At 48.4% G+C, this 20,174-nt stretch overlaps 5 protein-coding genes across 5 annotated transcripts; 2 read left to right on the plus strand and 3 right to left on the minus strand.

The window, feature by feature from the left end:
• Window positions 1-331: 331 nt before the first annotated feature.
• LOC131209648 (WD repeat domain phosphoinositide-interacting protein 3) lies at window positions 332-2,256 on the minus strand. Its single transcript, XM_058202759.1, has 3 exons — window positions 1,825-2,256; window positions 871-1,740; window positions 332-784 (listed from the first exon to the last, which is right to left on the minus strand). Exons 1-3 carry the CDS (start codon window positions 1,892-1,894, stop codon window positions 678-680), a joined length of 1,047 nt encoding a protein of 348 aa, XP_058058742.1. The 5' UTR covers window positions 1,895-2,256; the 3' UTR covers window positions 332-677.
• Window positions 2,257-2,601: 345 nt separating this feature from the next.
• On the plus strand, window positions 2,602-4,503 carry LOC131212575 (histone RNA hairpin-binding protein). Its single transcript, XM_058206490.1, has 6 exons — window positions 2,602-2,989; window positions 3,071-3,232; window positions 3,371-3,458; window positions 3,583-3,982; window positions 4,053-4,175; window positions 4,261-4,503. The coding sequence occupies exons 1-6, from the start codon at window positions 2,981-2,983 to the stop codon at window positions 4,277-4,279; spliced, it is 801 nt and encodes a 266-aa protein (XP_058062473.1). The 5' UTR covers window positions 2,602-2,980; the 3' UTR covers window positions 4,280-4,503.
• Window positions 4,212-11,677, plus strand: LOC131212573 (protein dispatched). Its single transcript, XM_058206487.1, has 10 exons — window positions 4,212-4,229; window positions 6,371-6,502; window positions 6,578-7,100; window positions 7,187-7,599; window positions 7,680-7,771; window positions 7,843-8,120; window positions 8,198-8,489; window positions 8,572-8,807; window positions 8,878-9,032; window positions 9,117-11,677. The coding sequence occupies exons 2-10, from the start codon at window positions 6,371-6,373 to the stop codon at window positions 10,653-10,655; spliced, it is 3,660 nt and encodes a 1,219-aa protein (XP_058062470.1). The 5' UTR covers window positions 4,212-4,229; the 3' UTR covers window positions 10,656-11,677.
• On the minus strand, window positions 4,347-5,554 carry LOC131212574 (uncharacterized). The gene is made up of 2 exons (XM_058206488.1): window positions 5,429-5,554; window positions 4,347-5,344 (listed from the first exon to the last, which is right to left on the minus strand). The coding sequence occupies exons 1-2, from the start codon at window positions 5,530-5,532 to the stop codon at window positions 4,525-4,527; spliced, it is 924 nt and encodes a 307-aa protein (XP_058062471.1). The 5' UTR covers window positions 5,533-5,554; the 3' UTR covers window positions 4,347-4,524.
• A 232-nt stretch (window positions 11,678-11,909) lies between the features above and the next one.
• Window positions 11,910-15,385, minus strand: LOC131209192 (basic-leucine zipper transcription factor A-like). Its single transcript, XM_058202196.1, has 2 exons — window positions 14,568-15,385; window positions 11,910-14,481 (listed from the first exon to the last, which is right to left on the minus strand). The coding sequence occupies exons 1-2, from the start codon at window positions 14,727-14,729 to the stop codon at window positions 12,886-12,888; spliced, it is 1,758 nt and encodes a 585-aa protein (XP_058058179.1). The 5' UTR covers window positions 14,730-15,385; the 3' UTR covers window positions 11,910-12,885.
• Between the last annotated feature and the right edge of the window lie 4,789 nt (window positions 15,386-20,174).

The following is a 20,174-nucleotide window of genomic DNA, read 5'->3' on the forward strand; positions in this document are numbered from 1 at the left end:
CCCCCTAGTCAGGTTGGGCTTCGAGGGTGTGTGAGTGCTCGCTGGTCAAGTTGTGGGTCTTTCCGTACTCGCCGGCAAGAAAGGCCAAACCACGGAACGGGCCGTCAAGATAGATGCCACAGTGCCGGACGGTTGCGACGCGCCGCTTGCCAGTGCACTTTCAAACGGCTACGGCGGAATTTGTTTCAAACGGAACCGAGATGAGTCTTGCTGCTTCTTGCACAGGCAACTGGAACGACGCGGCGAAGCTAAAGAAAATAAATGACACACCATGCTTGAGATAACTTGAGAAAAAAAATCTAAATTTCAGTGGGGCAGGATTCAAGACACATTCGAACAAGTTTATTATATTTCTCGGTAAATTAGCTCGGCGACACATTTCGTTGCCTATTCGCCCATCGTTACTCATCGGTGCGCAGTTCCGTGCCGGTCAATACGATTCAAACTCGTACATAATTTCGCGCAACGTTCTTCGCTCCCCCGAACCCATCGGGCGGCAGCTTGTCCCAATCCACACAAACACATCGCATAGTGCACCACCCTGCGTGTTTTCTGTTATCTGCATGCGCGAGTAAATAATATATGTGTGTAAAATAATTTCGAATCATACGCAGCGCTTACAGCTCTCGCGTTACGATAGACACTTCTGGCCACTCGGAGCTCTGCTGGGGCTCCCTCTACGTTTGATCGTCGGACATTTCGAGAAACTGTGAGCACACCTCCCGCGAGCATTCGCCCTTGCTGTTGTAGACAAATTTGTAGTAATGCCCATCTGCACATATCACTGTAATGGGAAGACGGAAGACGAAGAGAAAGGTTGGAATGAATCGAGAGATGCACACGTGCACGTGGCTTCAGGCATTTGCTTACCAATAACCGAGTTATTCTCCGAACCAAACGCGCAAATGCAAGGCGGCCCCTGGGGGATCGAAAATTTGCAGAACGACCACTGGCTGGTGAAGTAGCGCGTCAACATACTGGACCCGCCAACGCCGCTGCCCGATCCATCGCGTGCCTTGGTCGGTTCCTCCAAATTAAACACGTGGATCGTTCCATGGTCCGACGAAACCACGACGGACGTTGACTGGTGGTTGAAGTTGATGCAGTAAATCTTGGCTTGATTCGATCCCCGTCGTAGTTCGGCCACCTTCGACCCGCTGCTCGTATCGAATATCCGTATCAGCGTACCGCGGTCGCTGGCCGTGGCCATCCGAGTGCCCTGCAGGTTCAACGCAATGCAACTGATCGCCGTCTCGTGGGCGATAATTTCCTGCGGTGCCTTTTCTGTGTTGGCCAAATCCACGATCTGAACGTGGCCGGTACGCCGCCCCGGAAAGGCGAGCAACGATTTGGAACTGTTTGGGCACAGCACGCACAGGCCTTGGGGATTTTTCGACGTTTCGAACACGTGCAACTGGGTGGGCGTTTGCGTAAATGTGTACACCTTTATGATGCCCTCGAGCACGACCACGATTCGATCGCGGCGCAACCGCACACCCTTCACGGGGGCGTTAAAGTCGAGCGAAATCGCGGGCGCTTTCTTCAGATCATCCCACACGAGCACCTTGTTCGGTGGGTAGAGGGGCCGCAAGCCACCACCGACCAGGGCGAGATAGTTGCACCGAAACAGCATCTCCACGTACGCCACGCCACCATCGTGGAAGATTTGTCGCTCCTTCTCCTTCAGCGGATCACTGTTGTACACCCGAAACCCATTGTCGGTGGCGCACGCAAAACACCCTGCAAACAAATACGGCACGGTAAATACGAAAGCAGGTAAGAGTGAGAGCGCCAATTGGCGACACTTTCCCCCCCAGAACTCACCCTGGTCCTGGTTGAAGCCCGCATACAGCAATCCGTTGCCGTACGGATTGCAATCCACCAGATTCATCATCCGTGGGCCACTATCTCGTTTATTGTCTGCCGCGATGAGTAATGCGATTGCTGTCGATGGCAAACAAACACTTCTCTACGTCATTTCCCGAGTGGGGGATGCTTTTCACCACCAACTGCAGCCACCGAGCCAGCGAGCCGCTTTCGACGTTTCCCCGATTGTCGCGATCGTCCTCTTTTCACCACGTAATGCGGTGCGTGCAACGCCGTGCACTCCTTTTCCTCCCTCAGATCCTGTACGGTTGCGGTTATTCTTGGCAGCAACAGCCGGACCTAGGAAACAGGTACCGAAAATTGCTGCGACGATTGTATATGGTGGTGTAGAGAAAGCGATAAGCTGGGTCTCGTCCGTCACAACATAAAACTCCCTCACACGCGTGACAGCACCGCGTCCGAACGTGCCCAGTGGTTTGCGTATACCTGCCGCCGCCGGAACATTATTAGCTGATTGAGGAGATAACTGGTTTTTCAATTACTACCTCGCAAGTATTGTGCATAATTTCTGCAAGCTGTTGTAGCATTATTAAATTTGAAAAAGCTCTTCATTACCCCACCATCGGAGATGTTACTATCTTGATCCAAATATATGCTCCTCTGTCTCACCAGTTGACAGCAGCTTTGGCATCTTTTGGGCCCTTATCCTGTTATTGGCGCATTTGTTTACTATTTTCCCGCGCTCCGCACAAGCGTCAGAGATTCCTGATTCCGTGTTCCGATTTGGTGTGGTGCGCATTTTATGTTCGACAGTAGTTTCATTTGCCCAAATGTGACGAAAGAATTTCAATTATTCTGAACTGAATGTAGTTTTTTTCCACAAAACTGTGACATCATCGACAACACACGGAACAGTCGTAGCATTTCAGCCAATTTTCCTCGCCTGCTACGCTTTGGAGAATTGTACCTGTTTTTTCGGGTACTTCTTAGATTCTAGACGAGCGTGAAACAGAGAGGATTTCCAAAAATCCCGAATTGTTACTTGCTTTGCAACTACCGACTAAGCGGTAGCTTGCCGAAGGTTGTTGATAGCAATTAAAGCCCTGCTTCAACTAGGAGTGATTTGTTATACAAAACCCGCTGAAAAAAGGACATGATGGCCGTAAGTGGAGCAAGGGCGATAAGTCTTTCTGTTAAAGCATTTTAATAGAATGTACTATTTGTCACTATTCGTCACAAATAGCTAACGCAGGACAACTGCCGAACGAAGAGCTCCCCGTCGAAAGATAGAAAACATGAAACGAGCTGGTACGAAATGACGATACAGGAAGAGCAGGAGCTGATGGAAGAAGAGCGGCAGGCGGCGGAGGCGGACGACCACGAAACGCGCATCGAAACGTCATCGGTAAGTCTCCATTATTTGTGCATGTGTTTGTACACTGCCCTGTCCCTTGGCTGGCTATAGCTGTGCGGGCCTTCTGTTTCCCGCCGCTTACATTTGACTCCATTTGTTTTGTCCCATCGGTTCCATTGTGGTCCGCAGGAGCCCACAGTTTCCGTCACCGTGCGTACAGATCTGTGCGAACAACAGAGTGCAATGTCCCAGCGACAGATCGAGATCGATATTCTTGGTAAGTAAAGTGACGATCGCGAAAAGGATGCGTAAACGTTTTTCCGCTACCCACCGTGCGCGTGCATCACCCCCGATTGAGGTTATGAAATGTGTACTAAGGCCGAGCTCATCATTCCGTGCAGATTCCAACAATGTGAAAAAGTACAAGCAACTGGTAAAAAGTGACAAGATTAAATCACCGTTCAAACGGCGCCTTTCGGATGAAAATTGGAGCAGCGACGATGAGTCAGGCTCCAGCGCCAAGGGAAACGGCCGTGGCACACCAGGGTTCGACCCGGATCGCGACGACGACGACGATCAACATATGTATTGGAAGAAGAGCAAAAAGGATGAGTACGATCGCGGCAACGTTCGCTGGCGACGGGAAAGCTCTAGTTCTGGAGCGTCCAGTCAGAACAGTGGTCGAAACAAACAAACAGTAGAGTTTGAAACGGATGAAGCCGTTCTTTCGCGGCGCCAGAAGCAAATCGATTACGGCAAGAACACGCTCGGTTACACCAACTACATCGAGAAAGTTCCGCGGTAGGTCTCACTGTAAATGGGAATAACGAACATTATTTTACTTATGGCTTAATTTCTGAAACCCCTGTAGCCACGAACGTACCAAAGATCACCCGAAAACACCGCAAAAGCATATGAAATACAGCCGGCGTGCTTGGGACGGTGTGATAAAGGTTTGGCGTAAACAACTTCACGTTTTCGATCCAAGTAGCAAGTGAGTTCTGCTTTTTTTTACTTTCTACTAGTTGCTGCGTTTGATGCGGAGCGAATGCCTAATGTTGGTCTTCTTTTGCTTCCAGGTGCGATGATGATGAATAGAACACTTTTTCGAGAAACGGACATATGATCGTTTCGTTTCGTTGCTTCGTATTTATTCGTATTTTTCCTATGTCCCACCGCGAGCATACATCGCTTCTTCATTTGCAACCTTTCTACGTTCTGTCTTTTCCGTGATTTTTCGAGAACGAGGGATAAATGTTATTTACATTTAATTTTTTGCATGAATAAAACCAGCAAGAGAAAACCACCGACGAAGTTGTACGCATCGCATACAAGTGTTTTTTTCATTCCAATTCTACGGCCAAACTATTGGTACTTTCGGGAGAAAGATCAGGTCGCGGCCGGGCTGAGAGTAGGCCGAGAATTCGGTCAAATTTTTCATTTTGCCTCCGCTCCAAAGCGCACAATTTACTCTCTATTAAGTGCTCCAGTTCAACAAATTTCGTGTCTATGTAGTGCTTTATGGACGTTTCCACTAACGAAGGGACGCTTTCACCATTTGCGTTTGGTACCGTGCCCGTTTGCAGCACCTTGCCAAGGAGATGTGCCAAATTACTGTCCACGCTTTTCTGCCCATCGCCTGCCGTTGGAGATGGATTATTGTTGGCTGCATTCTGTGTGCCGGAACCCAGCGAACCTAGCACCAGCCGTTTACAGCTCTCTGCCTTCTCGGACAGTTCCGTGTTTTGCAACCGCTGCTGGACGCTGGCCACATTAATTCGACTCCCAGCAGTGGCAGCCATCATTGTTCGTAGCGGGTTTGGATTGCGCTCCAGATATAGTCGAGTGCCGTACAGACAGAGTGGATGTGCGTTGGGAGAGATGAATTTTAACTGCAACTCGTCGATGTCGCTGGTGACACGGATGTCGAATCGAAATACTTTAACCTCATCCAATGTGTACACTAGTTCACCGTGGAAGGTGCGATAGTACTCGTTCAATCGACCATAGTAGCATTCTATGACAGGACATTCGACGACCAACGACACGGCACGTGGAAGGTATAATGGTATGAAGGATAATTGCATTTCACATGCGTCGGGCCGATCGGTGCCGGAAAGCACCAAACACATTTCAAGATCCAGCAAATCATCTAGAGGTACACTGCAGATAGAATAGGAAACAAACGGAACCATTGTTACGTATTTCGCTGAGGAACCAGCCCTTTCCACAGGACCTGTTACTTACAAACTGGGTGATACCGATTCACTGACTTGCACCTTGATCTGGTTCTCCAGTGAACCATCTGCGACTGGCCACGTATATTTGCATCGATACGGTTCGCTATTCATGGCGCTTGGAACGCAGCGAAACAGGAACTATCTACCTTTGGCCAGTTCGAAACTATCGATCGCAGAATCGTGTTGTTTACATGAGTCAGATGTAAACAAATCCCTCCTTCAAAGAACAAAACACATTGGCATGTATGTGTGTGTGTGGGATCCTTCGGATGTGTCAAACGAGCTGAAAAACGAACTCTTCATCCGCGCACTTTCCGGAGCTGCGGATGCCCGGCAATTTTGCTTCCATGCCGCGGGAATGTGGTCAATTTGTGGTTAGTGAAATTATATAAGAACATGTAAACAACTGGAGCATTTTCATAACAATGCACACTTCAAGCGTCCTCGAAAAGCAACTGGTCGGTCGAGGACGGCTGGCGAAAGGCTCGTCTTTTATAGGTGATTGGTTCATTCTTTCGCTTGCCATGCCTCACCGCATAGCAAACTGTACCGCATAAAGTGTAAAAAAGTGTCTAGAACATGAAATCAGCGAAGAAACCGTGCCATAGCAAACCGCTGCTCTGAGAAGAATATGGAAAAAGACGCTATATGAACTCCTTTTCAACCCTTCCAACGAGGCGAGCTACGTTTTCGCATCAGTGTAGGTGTAGTTGTAAGCCAGAACCAGGAGCAAACTACTACTCATAGTAACACTACGCAGCGTAAAAGAATGTAAATAACATGTTTTGGTTGTGTCTCGCTGGTGGCCTAGAACTGTGTTGTGTACCTACTGCTCTCTCGTTATGCATTTCTCGCTCTATCGTCCCCTTCGCCGGGCGGTAGGCACAGAGTAAAAGTAGAGTGGCCAGGGGATTCCAGAACCGTGTAGTATTCTCAATGTGCCATCAACATGCACTGGTACTACAAGCTGTTAGCCCGCCGACCCTATCTGGTGTTGATGTCCGTCGGGATGCTTTCCATTACCTGCATTATCGTTGCACTTTCCACACGCAAACTACCCGACTTCGATGATCCCACCTTGGTAACTAGCATCGCGTTGTTTATAGTGCATTTCAGTAATAATACTTCGATCCTCCGTATAATTTTTCCCTGACAGGGTTTCGAAGCTCGCGGAACATCGATTGGCAAAAGGTGGACGGCATGGCGCAATCTATTGGAAGAAACGGGCGCTTCCGGGGGCCTGGTGGCCAATCCCAAGGAACTAACACTTGGCACCAACAATCAGATACACTGGAACCGTGGTACGCTCGTTCCAAAACGGCGAAAGCATAAATCTAAAAAGAAAGATTCCACCGAGGGGAAGAAAAAATCTTCGCAGTCAAGCAAATCCATGCGGCTCTTGAAGGACATGTACCATAACCAGACAGTTACAACGATAGGGGGAAGCGGTGGTGAGCTCATAAGTTTCGAGGAGTACGACAACGAAACCGTGACTAGTCGTGGTAGCCGAATGGAGGTATGGGAGTACGGGAAGAATCAAACGTTTTACACGGACGAGATTGGTAATAAGACGATGGAAAAGAAACGCGCCAAGTGGGACACGTTGCGGAAGTTGAAACCGCCACCGGAACCGGTCGAAATGCACATTCCCTCCGATGGCTTCTTCTGTGAATCACCAAGTAAGAAGGAATCTGCGGGAAGAGACCTATTGGGGCGTGCTAGTAAAATCTCCTTTTTGGGACGCTTTGCTTTTCTCACCCTTCAGACAAAGAATACGCACATTTGGTAGCGCAGCGTATAAATTACAATCTGAATGATACGCTGTTCGAGTTAAACGCCTTTCTGGCACTGTGCGAGTTGGAGCAACGTATTGTTACAGTGGAACACTACGAGGATATTTGCCAGCGCGAACTGACCACCAACAGTTGCTGTCGCCCGTGGTCGGTCGTCAACTATGTCACCTTTCTCTCCAATAAAACTTCCTGCTTCGAGCTGAACGAGGAGGACGTAGCGATGGCCAAAACGCTGCTGTTTGACTGCTTCCCGTACTATCGCAGCATGAAGCTGAGTAACGATTGCCTGCGTTCGAGCTGCACGGCACCGACTGAGTGCCAACAGCACAACGCTGTCTACAACATCCTGCACTACCTGGCCAGTTCGGATTTTATTCGTCAAAACGTACGGACCATTGCCTTGCTATTTCGTCTGCTGTTTTGCCTGTTTAAACGTTATTCTTTTGTATTCTATCACCGGCGTAGGAATCGGCTGAATTTTTGAACGCAACCATGATCTTCTTACCAATCGCCCGAAGCACAAAATCGATGGAATTTTATCACAGCATCAGCCAAGTGTAAATTTTGGCATTGGTCACTCCTTAACTCCGCAGTCACAGAACTACCGTTTATACCGTTTCTCTTTCAGAAAGCTTGCCAATGACCTAGTGGCGATTGTGGCAATGGATTTGGGTCTCAAGAATGCACTGTTTGACGAATGTTTGCTGCGAGACGGATGGCTGATCGGATTGGGAGGCATCTTTGTTGTACTCTGCATGTGGCTCTACACTGGGTCGCTTTTCGTGACAATCATGACTGTGACGGCGGTCGCTTTTTCCTTAGGCATAGCCTACTTCATCTACTCATTTGTTTTCGAGCTTACGTTCTTTCCCTTCATGAATCTGCTGGCCGTTATTGTTGTTGTCGGTAGGTACTGCAGCTTTAAAAAAACATTTTTTGTTTTAAATCGTTGTCTAATCTAGTTTTTTTTCCTCTTCTGTTAGGTATCGGGGCCGATGATGCATTTATCTTTTTGAAGATCTGGCAATGTACAATCGCCGATCAGTTGAAGAAAACGGACGGTGCTGCTGGCGCTATAGTTATCCCGATCGCGCCCACTTCAGGATCGTGCAGCATGGAATTGAGCGGAACGGTGCGCCCTTCTGACGCCCTTGTCGAAATTATGGGTAGCACTTTACGCCATGCTGCTCTTTCGATGCTCGTAACGTCGCTGACGACAGCAGCGGCCTTCTACGCGTCGTATGTTAGCTCTATAACGGCTGTTCAATGTTTTGGGTAGGTGAAGCAATCATAATTTTAAAGTTTTGACCGTTTTTAGGAGACCTCCGTTCATGGTTGGCTTGATCGTATTTTTTAGAATCTTCTCCGGGACAGCGGTTATGGCGAATTACTTTCTAATGGTCACATGGCTTCCGGCGGCCGTTTCTATTGCGGAACGTATATCTTGCCTGATGCTGCTGAAGCCATTCACCCCCCTGACGGCCTTGCGCTGCAACGGACCGTTCGTGACATTCACACGTATCAGCCGCCGCGTCGAGGACACCATCATCGGGTTGGTGATTAATCTGCCGCTTGTGTGGATAGCACTCCTCGGTATGTTTGATTGTTCACGATCGAGTCAAGCGAAATAGGACAGGTTATAACGGTCAATCTTACTTTTCAGGATTAATCGGCATACTAAGCGGCGTACTGGTGCTCCATTGGCCAAAATTGCGGTTACCAGATTCACCAGACTTTAAGCTGTTCATCAGTAACCATCCTTTCGAACGGTACGACAGTGAGTACAAGGATATGTTTTGGTTCGAAAAGATGTATACCGTAAGTAGAGTGATTAAGTCCTTGTCTCACGCAACCCACTGATTGCTCATATGTTTTTCTTGCAATCGCCATCTTTTCCGGCAGGCGACGGAAAGCTTCAAAATTCCGCTCCGCTTCGTTTGGGGCGTGCTGCCCGTCGACCGGGGGAACTTTCTCGATCCGGAGGCACGCGGCGAGTTGTACTATGACAACACGTTCGACATGAGTGCCCCGGAATCACAACGGTGGTTGCTGCAGTTTTGTCGGCGTATCAAAAACCAAACCTTTTACCAGACCAGCTACGGATTGCTGCTACCGAACTGTTTCATCGAGAATTTTATTAGCTGGATGGGCAGACGATGTAACGATTCGATGGGTGAAATTGATCGAACGCCGTGCTGTGAAGTATCGCCGTTTCCGTTTGCTCCGGAAATCTTCGATCAGTGTTTACCCGAGTCAATCTCGTCGTTGTACGAAACACCGCGTGAATTTTTCATACCGGGCGTGGCGGGGCCTAAGTTTGCTCGCAGTTCCTTCGTTCTCGAAGGATCCGCTACGGATATTAGGCGGGAGCCGCCGGAGAGCAACGGCAAGATGGTTAAGGCGGTCGTTATCGAGTACGAGAGCACACAAATCTTCACTATGTCGTACACGGAGATAGATGCCTTCGTACGCTCGGTGGAGCGCTGGTTAGCGGACCAGCTCCAAGATGCACCCCCCACAATGGCCAACGCGTGGTTCACCAGCGAGCTGGAATTCTTCGACCTGCAGGATACCCTCTCCACCGGCACGCTGGTTGCGATCGCGATGGCTATGGCGGTGGCTTTACTCGTGCTAATGCTCGTAACACTCAACGTGCTAATCTCTCTCTATGCAATTGTGACGGTGACGTTAACGATTCTGACCACGGTGGCCATATTGGTGCTGCTGGGCTGGAAGCTGAACGTACTCGAAAGTGTGGCCGTTAGCACGGCGATCGGTTTGGCGGTCGATTTTAGCCTCCACTATGGTGTACACTATCGGCTCTCGACCGAGCCCGATCGTCGCTCATCGACACAATTTTCGCTACACCGCATGCTCGGACCGACGGCTATGGCCGCCATCACGACAGGGATTGCCGGTGCACTTATGCTGCCCTCGAGGGTGCTCGCCTACATTCAGATTGGAGTGTTTCTAGTCATTGTCATGACGATCAGTTGGGTGTACGCGACATTCTTCTTGATGAGTTTACTGTGCGTCATCGGTCCTCAGTACGGCTTTGGTCAGTTTCGTTATCCGAAGCTACTGGGAGGTTCGCTGCGCAGCGATGGTGGCAAGTCATCCACGGAGCTCGACAACAGTGAGGTGTCTCGGCATAATACTCATCATCATCATCAGAGCACGGTTACGGAGCAGCTGCTGTCGAACTCCAGCTCTGCTGCCGGCGATCTCGTCGGTTCGGAGTCGCACGAGCTCGATTCGCTAACGTCGAACTCGATCATCAAACCCATTGGGCTCGATATTGCCCGGCCGATCAACTTCGATCGGGCATTTAAGAAGAAGTACTCGCTCCCACGGGAGCAAAGCCCATCCACGGCGAGTGCGATCACGATGGTGTTACCCGATGATGTCGATTCTCGCATGCTGGCAAGTGGTGTACAGTGATTCCAATACACTTTATTTTACGAAAAACCGACATCAATGATGGGAACAGGAAGAAGGCCCACTATTAGACGCAGGAATCAAATCAGATTCCAAGTTAATTGTACTTAGAGAAGCAGCCCGTTTGTATCATATTGATTATATTTGTGTGTTGCGGGCGGCCACTACGTTAGCGCTAAACCGGCGATACTTCCGGCTCTAGAGCTTGCTTCCGGCGCCACCTTCTGACTGGTTACAATTGCAATGGTTTGTTAAGTGTATTTGAGTAATAGGAGCAAGATAAAAGTGGAAAATCCATTTTCTCGTTTGTTGAGCCAGCAGTTATAGAATGTTGAAAAGTGCTAAGAAGAACAGGTAGAAACTTCCGCTAGAGCAGTGGTAAATGATCTCATTTGGGCGAAGGTTTGAATATAGAGGATGGTTTAATGCTGCAGCCAACTGCCGTGTTTAGTGATTAGAAAGTTATCGTTGCCAAATCATCGAAGGCTTCTATAGGACAAGCACAAGCAAATCGTTTCGAAAACGCGTGAAAGATGCGCTTAATGTTGTACGTAATATGCTAATACTTCCGCCGTGAAGAAAGTTGGATGTAAGAAAGGGGGCTTTGAGCAGTGGCTCCGTGGGGCTACAATCGGTTCACTTTACGTATGCTCCGTAGACACACCTGCATGTTGGGAAAACAATTAGTGGAACCACGTTGTGATACATATATATATACCATATTATACTAATAATCGATTATTGTTGGAAAAAACAGGTTTTACAGTGTTAAGGGAAAAGCCATTTAAAGAGTTACTAAGGAATAATTCGAAGGAGCAGTAAAATTGCTCAATGTCGTACAAACAAGGAAATGAAATGCAAAACCAAAGAAGTGGGTTTGTGCAATTTCATCGCTCCCGTCCGCCAACCAGCAAGACGGATGCTACAGCCCCAATCGCGGCGTTCGTGAGCTTGCAGTAGAGCGTGGCTGTCGAGAAAGTCGATCGATCGAGAAAAGGATGTGTTTGAACGAATTCGAAGAATAAAGCGTGAATCACCATTTATTCGGCATCATCGGTTCTACGGTGTAAACTGTGAGAGTCATGTTGCGCGTTTCTACTCTGCGTACATCCGATACGGTGCTGTGGTCATCTGTTTTCCTTAAATGGCGGAACTTTTGATCGGTGGCAATCGCTACACGAACGTAGTGTACACTTTGCTAGATGATCGATTGATTTTACCTTTGTTTTATTGTGTTCTCCAATGTGTGTTCATGGGGATGTGTGTGTTGGTTTGTGCCGCAGCAAATGGTTTGTTTGCTTTCGTGTTTCTTTTGGCGAAAAGTGTACCATCAATCCTTACACGTTACTTGTTAATTAGCATGTTCCGCAATTTCTATGTGTATATATATATTTATATATTTATACTCATGATCATATATAACTATATGTATAGGTCCTTTTTCGTTCTTCACTTTTATCGGCTTCTTAACACCTATGCTGGATTTCTCGCACTTATGGTCTAAGAGAAACTATTAAAATGAAATGTTACTGAGGGGGAGTCGGAAAAAAGTCAAAAGTATGAAAAATCCTTTACCTAGCAAAATAAAACATGTCTCGGCCTGGAAATAATCGTGGTGGGTCTATCCTAGCTTCTTATACAATACACATATGCCCGGCGGTTCTAGTTTCTTTTTTTGCTGTTCTTTTACATTGTGTTTAAAAGTTACCCATCTACGCTAAGTTGCTAACGTTTCGCGCGCCCAACGAGAGTAGAGTTAGTGAAAAACAAAGGAGAAAAAATTACAAACATCCGCCAGCCATTGCTTCTCGCGTGTCCAACACGCTGTGGCCAACGCGCGGTCGGTGATTTTTTTTTGTTTCTTAGGGAAAATGGAGAGAGTAGCGGCGTGGTCTTGTGGAGTCTTTATACGTGGGCCGGTCTCTCTCCGGTCAAAATACTCCCCGTACAGTATTTCTGGGGGCCACAAGGGGAAAAGCAGTACTGTTATCGTAAGTGTAAATTATATAGAAAAAGGAAAATGTTAACCACAATTCCAACGTGCCGCGTCGAGCCAAACAGCGACTCGCAGGTTCGTCCACCGGTACCACCGAGCAGCCTCCCGTTAAAACATTGATCTGCTTTGCTAGCAGAAAATAATAAACACGAAATCAGTTTCCCGTTCTGAAAAGGCATCGGCCCCATTGTTTAGCCTGTGTCTTCGTGTTTCATGGCGAGACAACGTCCATCAAAATTACTCGTTGACCGGATGTGGCACGACATGCGGACGAATGATTTCCTCGATGTCCATGGACATCGTACTTTCTTCCTTGACCACCTCGTCCATCCCGCCGCCGCCCACCACCTCGTGGTGATGGTGGTGACCGTGGTGCGAATGGTGCTGATGATGCCCGTGTTGGTGCTGTGTTTGGTGGTGGTGGTGTTGTGCCGTCGGCTGATGATCGGCCGAGCCGGACGAACCGGGTGTGGTGATCAATTCGCTACCGCTGCTACTGTTCTGCTGCACGAAATCCATGTCCGAACTGAGGTCAAGTGAAGCGTTGTTCGTTATGCCGTGTGAAGCTGTCGTCGTCGTTGATGTCGAACCGGTGATCGTTATCGTGCCGCCGCCCCCGGTCAGCGCTACCGTTTCGCCGGCAAGCGTGGTGGAAGAGCTGCCGGGATGCGCGAGAACGGCACCGCCACTCGTGGTGGTGATTTTGTGCAACTCGCTCATCTCTTCGCCGTCCGACTGCATGATCATACTCTGATCGGAACCGCTACCGTTGGAAGGTTTGTTCGAGATGATGCGATCCCGCAGTGACGGATCGTGATTGTGCGGCGAACCGACTTCTTTCACCTTCTGGTAGTCCTCCGTGATGTGCAATATAGCCTGGCATCCCTTCCGCCCGTTCCACGCGCACTTCCACGCCGCAATGCCGTTGCGTATTTTCTGCTGCGTACGGAATCGGTAGCCGTTGTAGATGAGGAACGTTTGGTAGCCATCCTTCGTGACCAGCTGATAGTGGTTACGCTTGTAGTTCGTAGTGTCGATCAACCAACCGTCGCCTACCAGGATGTCGTTGGAAACTTTTCGCTTCGACGGCTGGTCGCGCGATTTTTTCTTCTTCGACGAGGACGACTTGCCGGTGGAGGTGTTGGGAGTGCTCCCGACCGAGGACGTAGTTACCGGTGCAGGACAGGGCGACAAGAGGCCGTCGGGTGATCCGCCCGTGTTGACCACGACACAGGTCCCGGTATCTACGGACGCTTGTTGCTGTTGGTGTTGTTGTTGCTGTTGCTGCTGCTGCTGCTGTTGTTGCGAATGTTTTGGATTATCCATCGGGTTTTCTGCCACCGACACCGGCAGTCCATGATTGTGTTGGCCGATTTCTGCGACCACCTGTATATTGTCGTCCACTTCGATGGCTGCCGGACACTGGATGTCACTAGCCGACGCCACACACAACCAAACGCCCATTTGGGTCGGAGAGGCCGTGAAAAGTTGTTTTTTGAACTCCAAAATGTTACCGTTAAGCGGTGGACCACCCTCGAGTGATATGCGCTGTTCGAGGCCAACCTGCGACTCATCAAGACCGCCACCGCCTGCACCACCACCTGCGCCGCCAAGCTCGGATCCTCCGTTGGTGCCACCGTTCGGGCTGCTGCTGTGCGTCGCGTCCGGCTGCATGCTGACCACGTTGTAGATGGTTGCGTGATCCACCGACTTGCGCTTCTCGCGCAACAGGGCATCGTTCTCCTTCACCTTCTCCCTGTACTCGTAAAACTCCTCCACTAGTGTGACGCATTTGCCGCAGATGTAGGAATTTATATCCTCCTCGAAGCTTATCTGAAATCGAAAAACAGGAGACACCAACGTAACGTTAGCGCGCCGGTTTGAGGGGCCAACACTGAAACCGCCCCCGGGCCACTTACCGCTATGGGCACAACCTCGAGTATTTTGATAAGCAGAGATTCGTTTTCGTTGCCCGCGTTCGGGAAGAGCTCGTACAGTTCGCAGGCGGTCGAGAAGCACAACCGACAGAACGGGGGTTCCGCCTGGATCTGCGTCTGCAGCGACTCCATCTCCAAGGCCATGGCTGACCGTGCACGCGCCGCCCGCTGTACTCCAACCGGGAAGATAATTTTGTTTCTTGCGGTCTCAACGCTCAATCACCAGCCTCCCGGCAGGAAAATAGATTGGAATTTCGACTCCCTTCGAAAGCGTCCGCGTCAGCGTCCAGCTCTTGCACTCCCCCCTCGCGCGTGTTTACAATGGACGCACGAATCGTGGTGCAATAGACGACGGACGAGGAACACACAAAAAATGGTAAACACAAGCACACAGTACGCGCCAGTACGAAAGCTGGCTTGCTGGCTGGCGGGCCTGCCTGGAGGCTGGATGGATAAATGGACGTATTTTTGTTCGCTTGTGAATCTCTTTCACTCTCTCGCTTTGGCACGTGGTAACCTCGCGCAATGCACGACACGCAGAGATTGACCGCGTTTGTTCCCGCTCTCTTTCGGTGGCGCTTCGCGTTACCTTTGAGCTTTCGCTTTTCGCTGCCTTCCCTTCCGATCTCTTTCACTCACTCACAGGCACGGGCACTGTCACGTTCTCTTTCGTGCTCTTTCGGTTTCCTTCTGCCCGTAGTTTCGCTGCCCGATTGTGTATTTTGTAAACCGCGCGAGCGTTATTCCTTTCAGCTACACCCTCCCACCAGCGGCCGCGTTACGGATTCGGAACACTCCGGGCCTACACTTCACATTCCCACGGAGTTCACGCTGCAAATAGGCCGTAAAGAGAGAAAGAGAGAGAAAATGAAGTTGACAGAATGGTTTACTACAAACAACGAATAGAGTCTGCCAGGCCAGGAAACGAAGACGCCAAGAAGGACGCGAACACGGATGAAAACAACTGGTTCACCGGCGGAGTCACGAGGGAATCGTGTCACGATGACCGTCGGCTTCACAGACGGCGGCCCTCTGTTGATCCCACTTTTGTGTGAGGCGCTGGGCCACGATACAAGAAATGCCACGCGTTTCCTTGGGCGCGATCTCTCTGGTCGCCTGCCGATCGCAGGTTGCTGCTGTCGAAGCGACCGAGCCGGAAAAAAGTGGAGCGGCACAAAGATTGACACAAGAGCCACACAAGCGTTGGCACTGCTTTTCTCAGTGATCTTCACATTTCGTTTCGCGCTGCTATATGACTCACATTAGAGGCTCCAGAGCACTTTCAACGCGACGGTCCACTCACGATCGCAACTACAGACACGACCCCGGACAGCGCGGAGAAAGGAATGCGGCACACTGGAGAATACGATTTTGCCATCAATGAATGTTCCCTGCGCTACTATCAACGATGGGACACCATCTTACGGCGACGGCGACGACGGCGGCGGCTGCCACAACGGCTTCCTATGACGCCACTGTTGCTGTTGGGCGTTTTGACAGTCCGCTTCCCCTGATCCTTTACTGGTTTCAATCGGGATGATTTTCGGACAAAAAGCGGCGTTTTCGAAACAGGCAGCGAAAGTAAACAACGAAAAACGCGTACAATTCTTCGATCCTTCGCGACACTTACGAATCCTACACACGCACCAGACACACATACACGCGCGCGTGCTGTAGTCAAACAGCACAGCCGCTCCGCCGCACCATCGTTCTTGGACTTGGAATGATGGCCCTTTTCGGAAAGACGGTCGAAACGCTACGGCTGCTACCTTTGCGATTGAGCCCGGACGCGTTCCCGTTTCGCGAATTAAAGTGGAAAAAGTGTCTCATAAACAAAAATATGTCAAGTCCCGTCGAATTTGCGAGAGCTCAAAGATGAACTTTGCGAGAGCTCTAAGATGAACTTTGCTTGTTTGGCAGCACTGGGAAAAAGTGCCAGATCCAGATTCAGCCATTCAGCAGGTTCAGCAATTCAGCAGGCAGCACAGGGCTGGGTTCTGTCACTTTGGGTCCTGTCGGACATTTTGTTCAGCGGTTGGGTCATTATTGCGTATTGTTCGGTAAAATTCATTTTTCAAAAAAATCGGAAATGTTAGGCAAAGTGAGAGAATGTCCCTAAGTGAGAAGAATTCTCTTGTGAGTTAGTTTGACAAAAAACATTGAATAGTTTGAGAAAATATTAGCGTGGGGAGAAAGTAATCGACGTTTTCCACGATAGATGCCTTCCGTGATCGATACCTCGTGAAGTATCGATCGTCCAGTTTCAAGTTTAGGCTCGTTTTAAAGCTGATACTTTGCACTTCCAAAATGCTTCATTGTTTATTGTTTGTTCTATTCGTTTGTGAGTTACAGGGTGTTAGCAATGGAGGTCAACGAAGAGAAAATTAGGTACATTTTCCAGTTTTTGTCCAAAAAAGGCGAAAATTCAAGCTGAACGCTGAAATTGTGCATGGTGTTTGTGGTTCCGATACTCTAACCGCTAGTAATGTGTAATGGTTTTGTTGACCCGTTTTGGTTACGTTTTCGATGTTTTAAGTTGCACCTCGCACAGGCAGACCCGCCATCAAAAATGTCGATAAAACCACACAGAACAGAACAGAACGAAATAGACCCATTTCTAAAACGGATTGGTACTGGGGATAAGAAATGGGTCACTTACGACAAAATTGTGTGAAATCGGTCGGGGTCTAAGCGTAGTGGAGCAGCTTAACCGGTGGCTAAACCAGGAAAAATGGCTGGGAAGGCTCCACTGGGTATGTGGTGGGACTTATGAGTTACTTTCGTGTGGCTAAATACTAAATTCAGTTCTCTACTGTCAAAGTTAGTAATTGACCAGAAACGAACAGAATCGGTCAACGAAAGAGGTTTTGTGTTCCATCTGGACAACGAAATGTTATGCACATCTTTACTGACTCACCAGAGAGTCCACCCAAGGAGCCACGAGCTTTCGTATCGTCAGCGCGCTGACGACGCGGGACGCTAAAACGGATGATTGTCGTCAGCGGCGTGACGAGACCATCCGTTGGTGGACGGTCGGGCGGACGATTGTCATTCCTCAGCTGACGAAACGCCGTTCGTCAAACGCACACACTCGCACACACACACTCACCGTTCTGGGAAAGCTTATTTTATAGCAAATTTGCACCAACCGTACAGATGGAACATGAGATAGAAAGAAACGGGGAAACGATCGTACATGTTGGTTTTCGCGCTTGCGCACTACTGTCACACATTTTACGCAGTAGGCTGCGACGGGAGTCAGTGCATAGTTCATTTCGTGCAGTTTGTTGGTGGCGAAGATCCGTGGGGCCGTGGGCCGTGTAAAAAGTTTAAACAATTGTACTTTTGTGCACCCGATTGAAGTCTTGTTTTATTTCAGATTCGTACGTTTTCCATCAGCAATACGACAACCGGTAACAACGCCGTCAAGCGCCAGGATCAAACATCAAAACATGCATCACCGGCCACCAGTGACTGGACCCGATCTTTAAGCATTTGGTGCGCAAATATTATCAAGGAAGTGAAGAAATGAATTTCGTACGCCAGGTTGTGTATTTTGTGAAATGAGCATCCGTTTCATTGCAGGTTAGACAAGTGCTGGATGACTTCGAATTCGCAACATTGGCTGGGCGCTGCGACTGTGCGAACGAGTGTGATCCCATGGGAGGGCGACCTGCTGTTGACCGATCCGGGGCCCCTCTACAAGGTGTTTAAACTGGTAGAGATCGTTCGTAATTATGAGGACAAAAGGTACCAGGATTTCTTAGCTCGCCCCATCGCATGAGCTGGTGCTGTGATCGGCCAACTCTTGGCAGCAAAACATCCAATGCTTCAACAAGGACAACATTCTGCTAAACACCATTTTCGTCAATCATGTGCGTGAGGAAAAGGCTGTAATTCGTTTGTCTATTTGTAATTCTGTGACCTTTTGTCAGTTGTAGAATTTGCAAAAGCCCAAAGTATCCACGGCGGAAATGTTGTTCGGTAACCGTTGCACGAAACGGGTTTAAAGCGCTATCCGATGCGTGTACGGCCTCGCACCATCCAGTAAGCGGTGACGATTATCCTGCGAGAGAACTATCCTTCCTTCATCGAATCGTTTAGGCAGAAACTAATCTGCTCCTATCCATTGGACAAGACTGAAATCGAGGCACAGACCGATCTTGAGAGCGGTGAACCGGCAGAGCGGCAGAGCGGTGACCAGCGTCACCGCAATTCATCATGTACATGTTCTACCCGGGAGAGCAATTCCGACGAAAACAAAGTGGTACAGAACTGGGCAGTAGGAAACTGGCCGAAAAGCGCGAAATCAACGAGTTGTAGTGATAGATAGTAAACAACGATAGATAGTAATAGATAGTAACAGTAATAATAATGTTCTAAATGTAATGTAGCAATAATATTGTAAACCCGGCGATTGTGCGTTCGTCGCCGGGTAACGAAATAATTATGTATTTTTAAAATAAATGAAAAAATATATAAAGAATAAAAAAATAATTTACTGGTCTCTTGCTTTAATAGATTTTAATATATGGAATGAGCTATAATTTATAGCAACGCGACGTTTTATAGCAATAAAAAATCAATGCTATAACCTGAGCTTTTTTGACAATCGTCCGAAACAGTGTCCGTTTCTGCTGTTTTAGGCCATCCGACGGACGGCAAAACGGACGTCCGTCGGACGTCCGTCGGATGGTAAAACGGACAGTAAAACGGACATAGTTGCTCCTTGGGCAGGAGCTTGGCTGGGGAGTTTTAAAGCATCCATCGTATAGTCCGGACCTTACACTTAACGATTGACACCTTTTCAATGCATTACAAAATTTCCTGAGTGATGAAAAACTAAGATCAAAAAAGGATTGTGAAAATGGATTGCTCGAGTTATTCGCCAATAACGATTAAGCCTTCTACAAGAGAGGCATTATAAAAGTATTTATAAAAAGGCAACAAATTTATCAACAAAGTGGTGCATATTTGATGCAAATCGGACCATTAAAAGCATCTTAAATAAAGTTTTGAAGTGCACGCAAAAAACATCGATTACTTTTTCCCCAACCTAATAATTTTGGGGTGCCACATGGAGCGTAAATCGGAGCGTGAAAACGTCAATTTGTTCAGCAGATTTCGCTTCGTGCAGCAGATTTCAAATATAAAACTGAAATGTCAAACGTACATTAGTGTTTTTGGTCCGAGAAAACAGAAATCGAAGAGAAATAAATTTCTGAATATTTTTTTCTGTTTACTAAGATTTTGTTGCTATATCAGCAAATAAGAACTTACATTAATAAACAAAGCGTATGCAAACAGTGTTTACGCTCGGTTTTACGCCTCGGCCGACACATAAACGTTTTGACATCAGCGCAAACAGTTTGGCATTTATCTGAAATGTCAGGTCGTTTATTTTCGCATCGTGTGGCCGGACAGATAAACAATAGTAGACGCAATAAAAATAATACAATAATACATGTAGTAGCGGCATCACTCGCGCCACCTAGGCGACAGAAATGTAAATCTTCGGAAACGTGTCCGAATGCCTAGATGCATGACTTTAATAAATGATTTCGAACAACGAACAATCATCCAATACGA

This window comes from Anopheles bellator, chromosome 2 (assembly GCF_943735745.2).
Source record: "Anopheles bellator chromosome 2, idAnoBellAS_SP24_06.2, whole genome shotgun sequence".
Lineage (NCBI taxonomy): Eukaryota > Metazoa > Arthropoda > Insecta > Diptera > Culicidae > Anopheles > Anopheles bellator.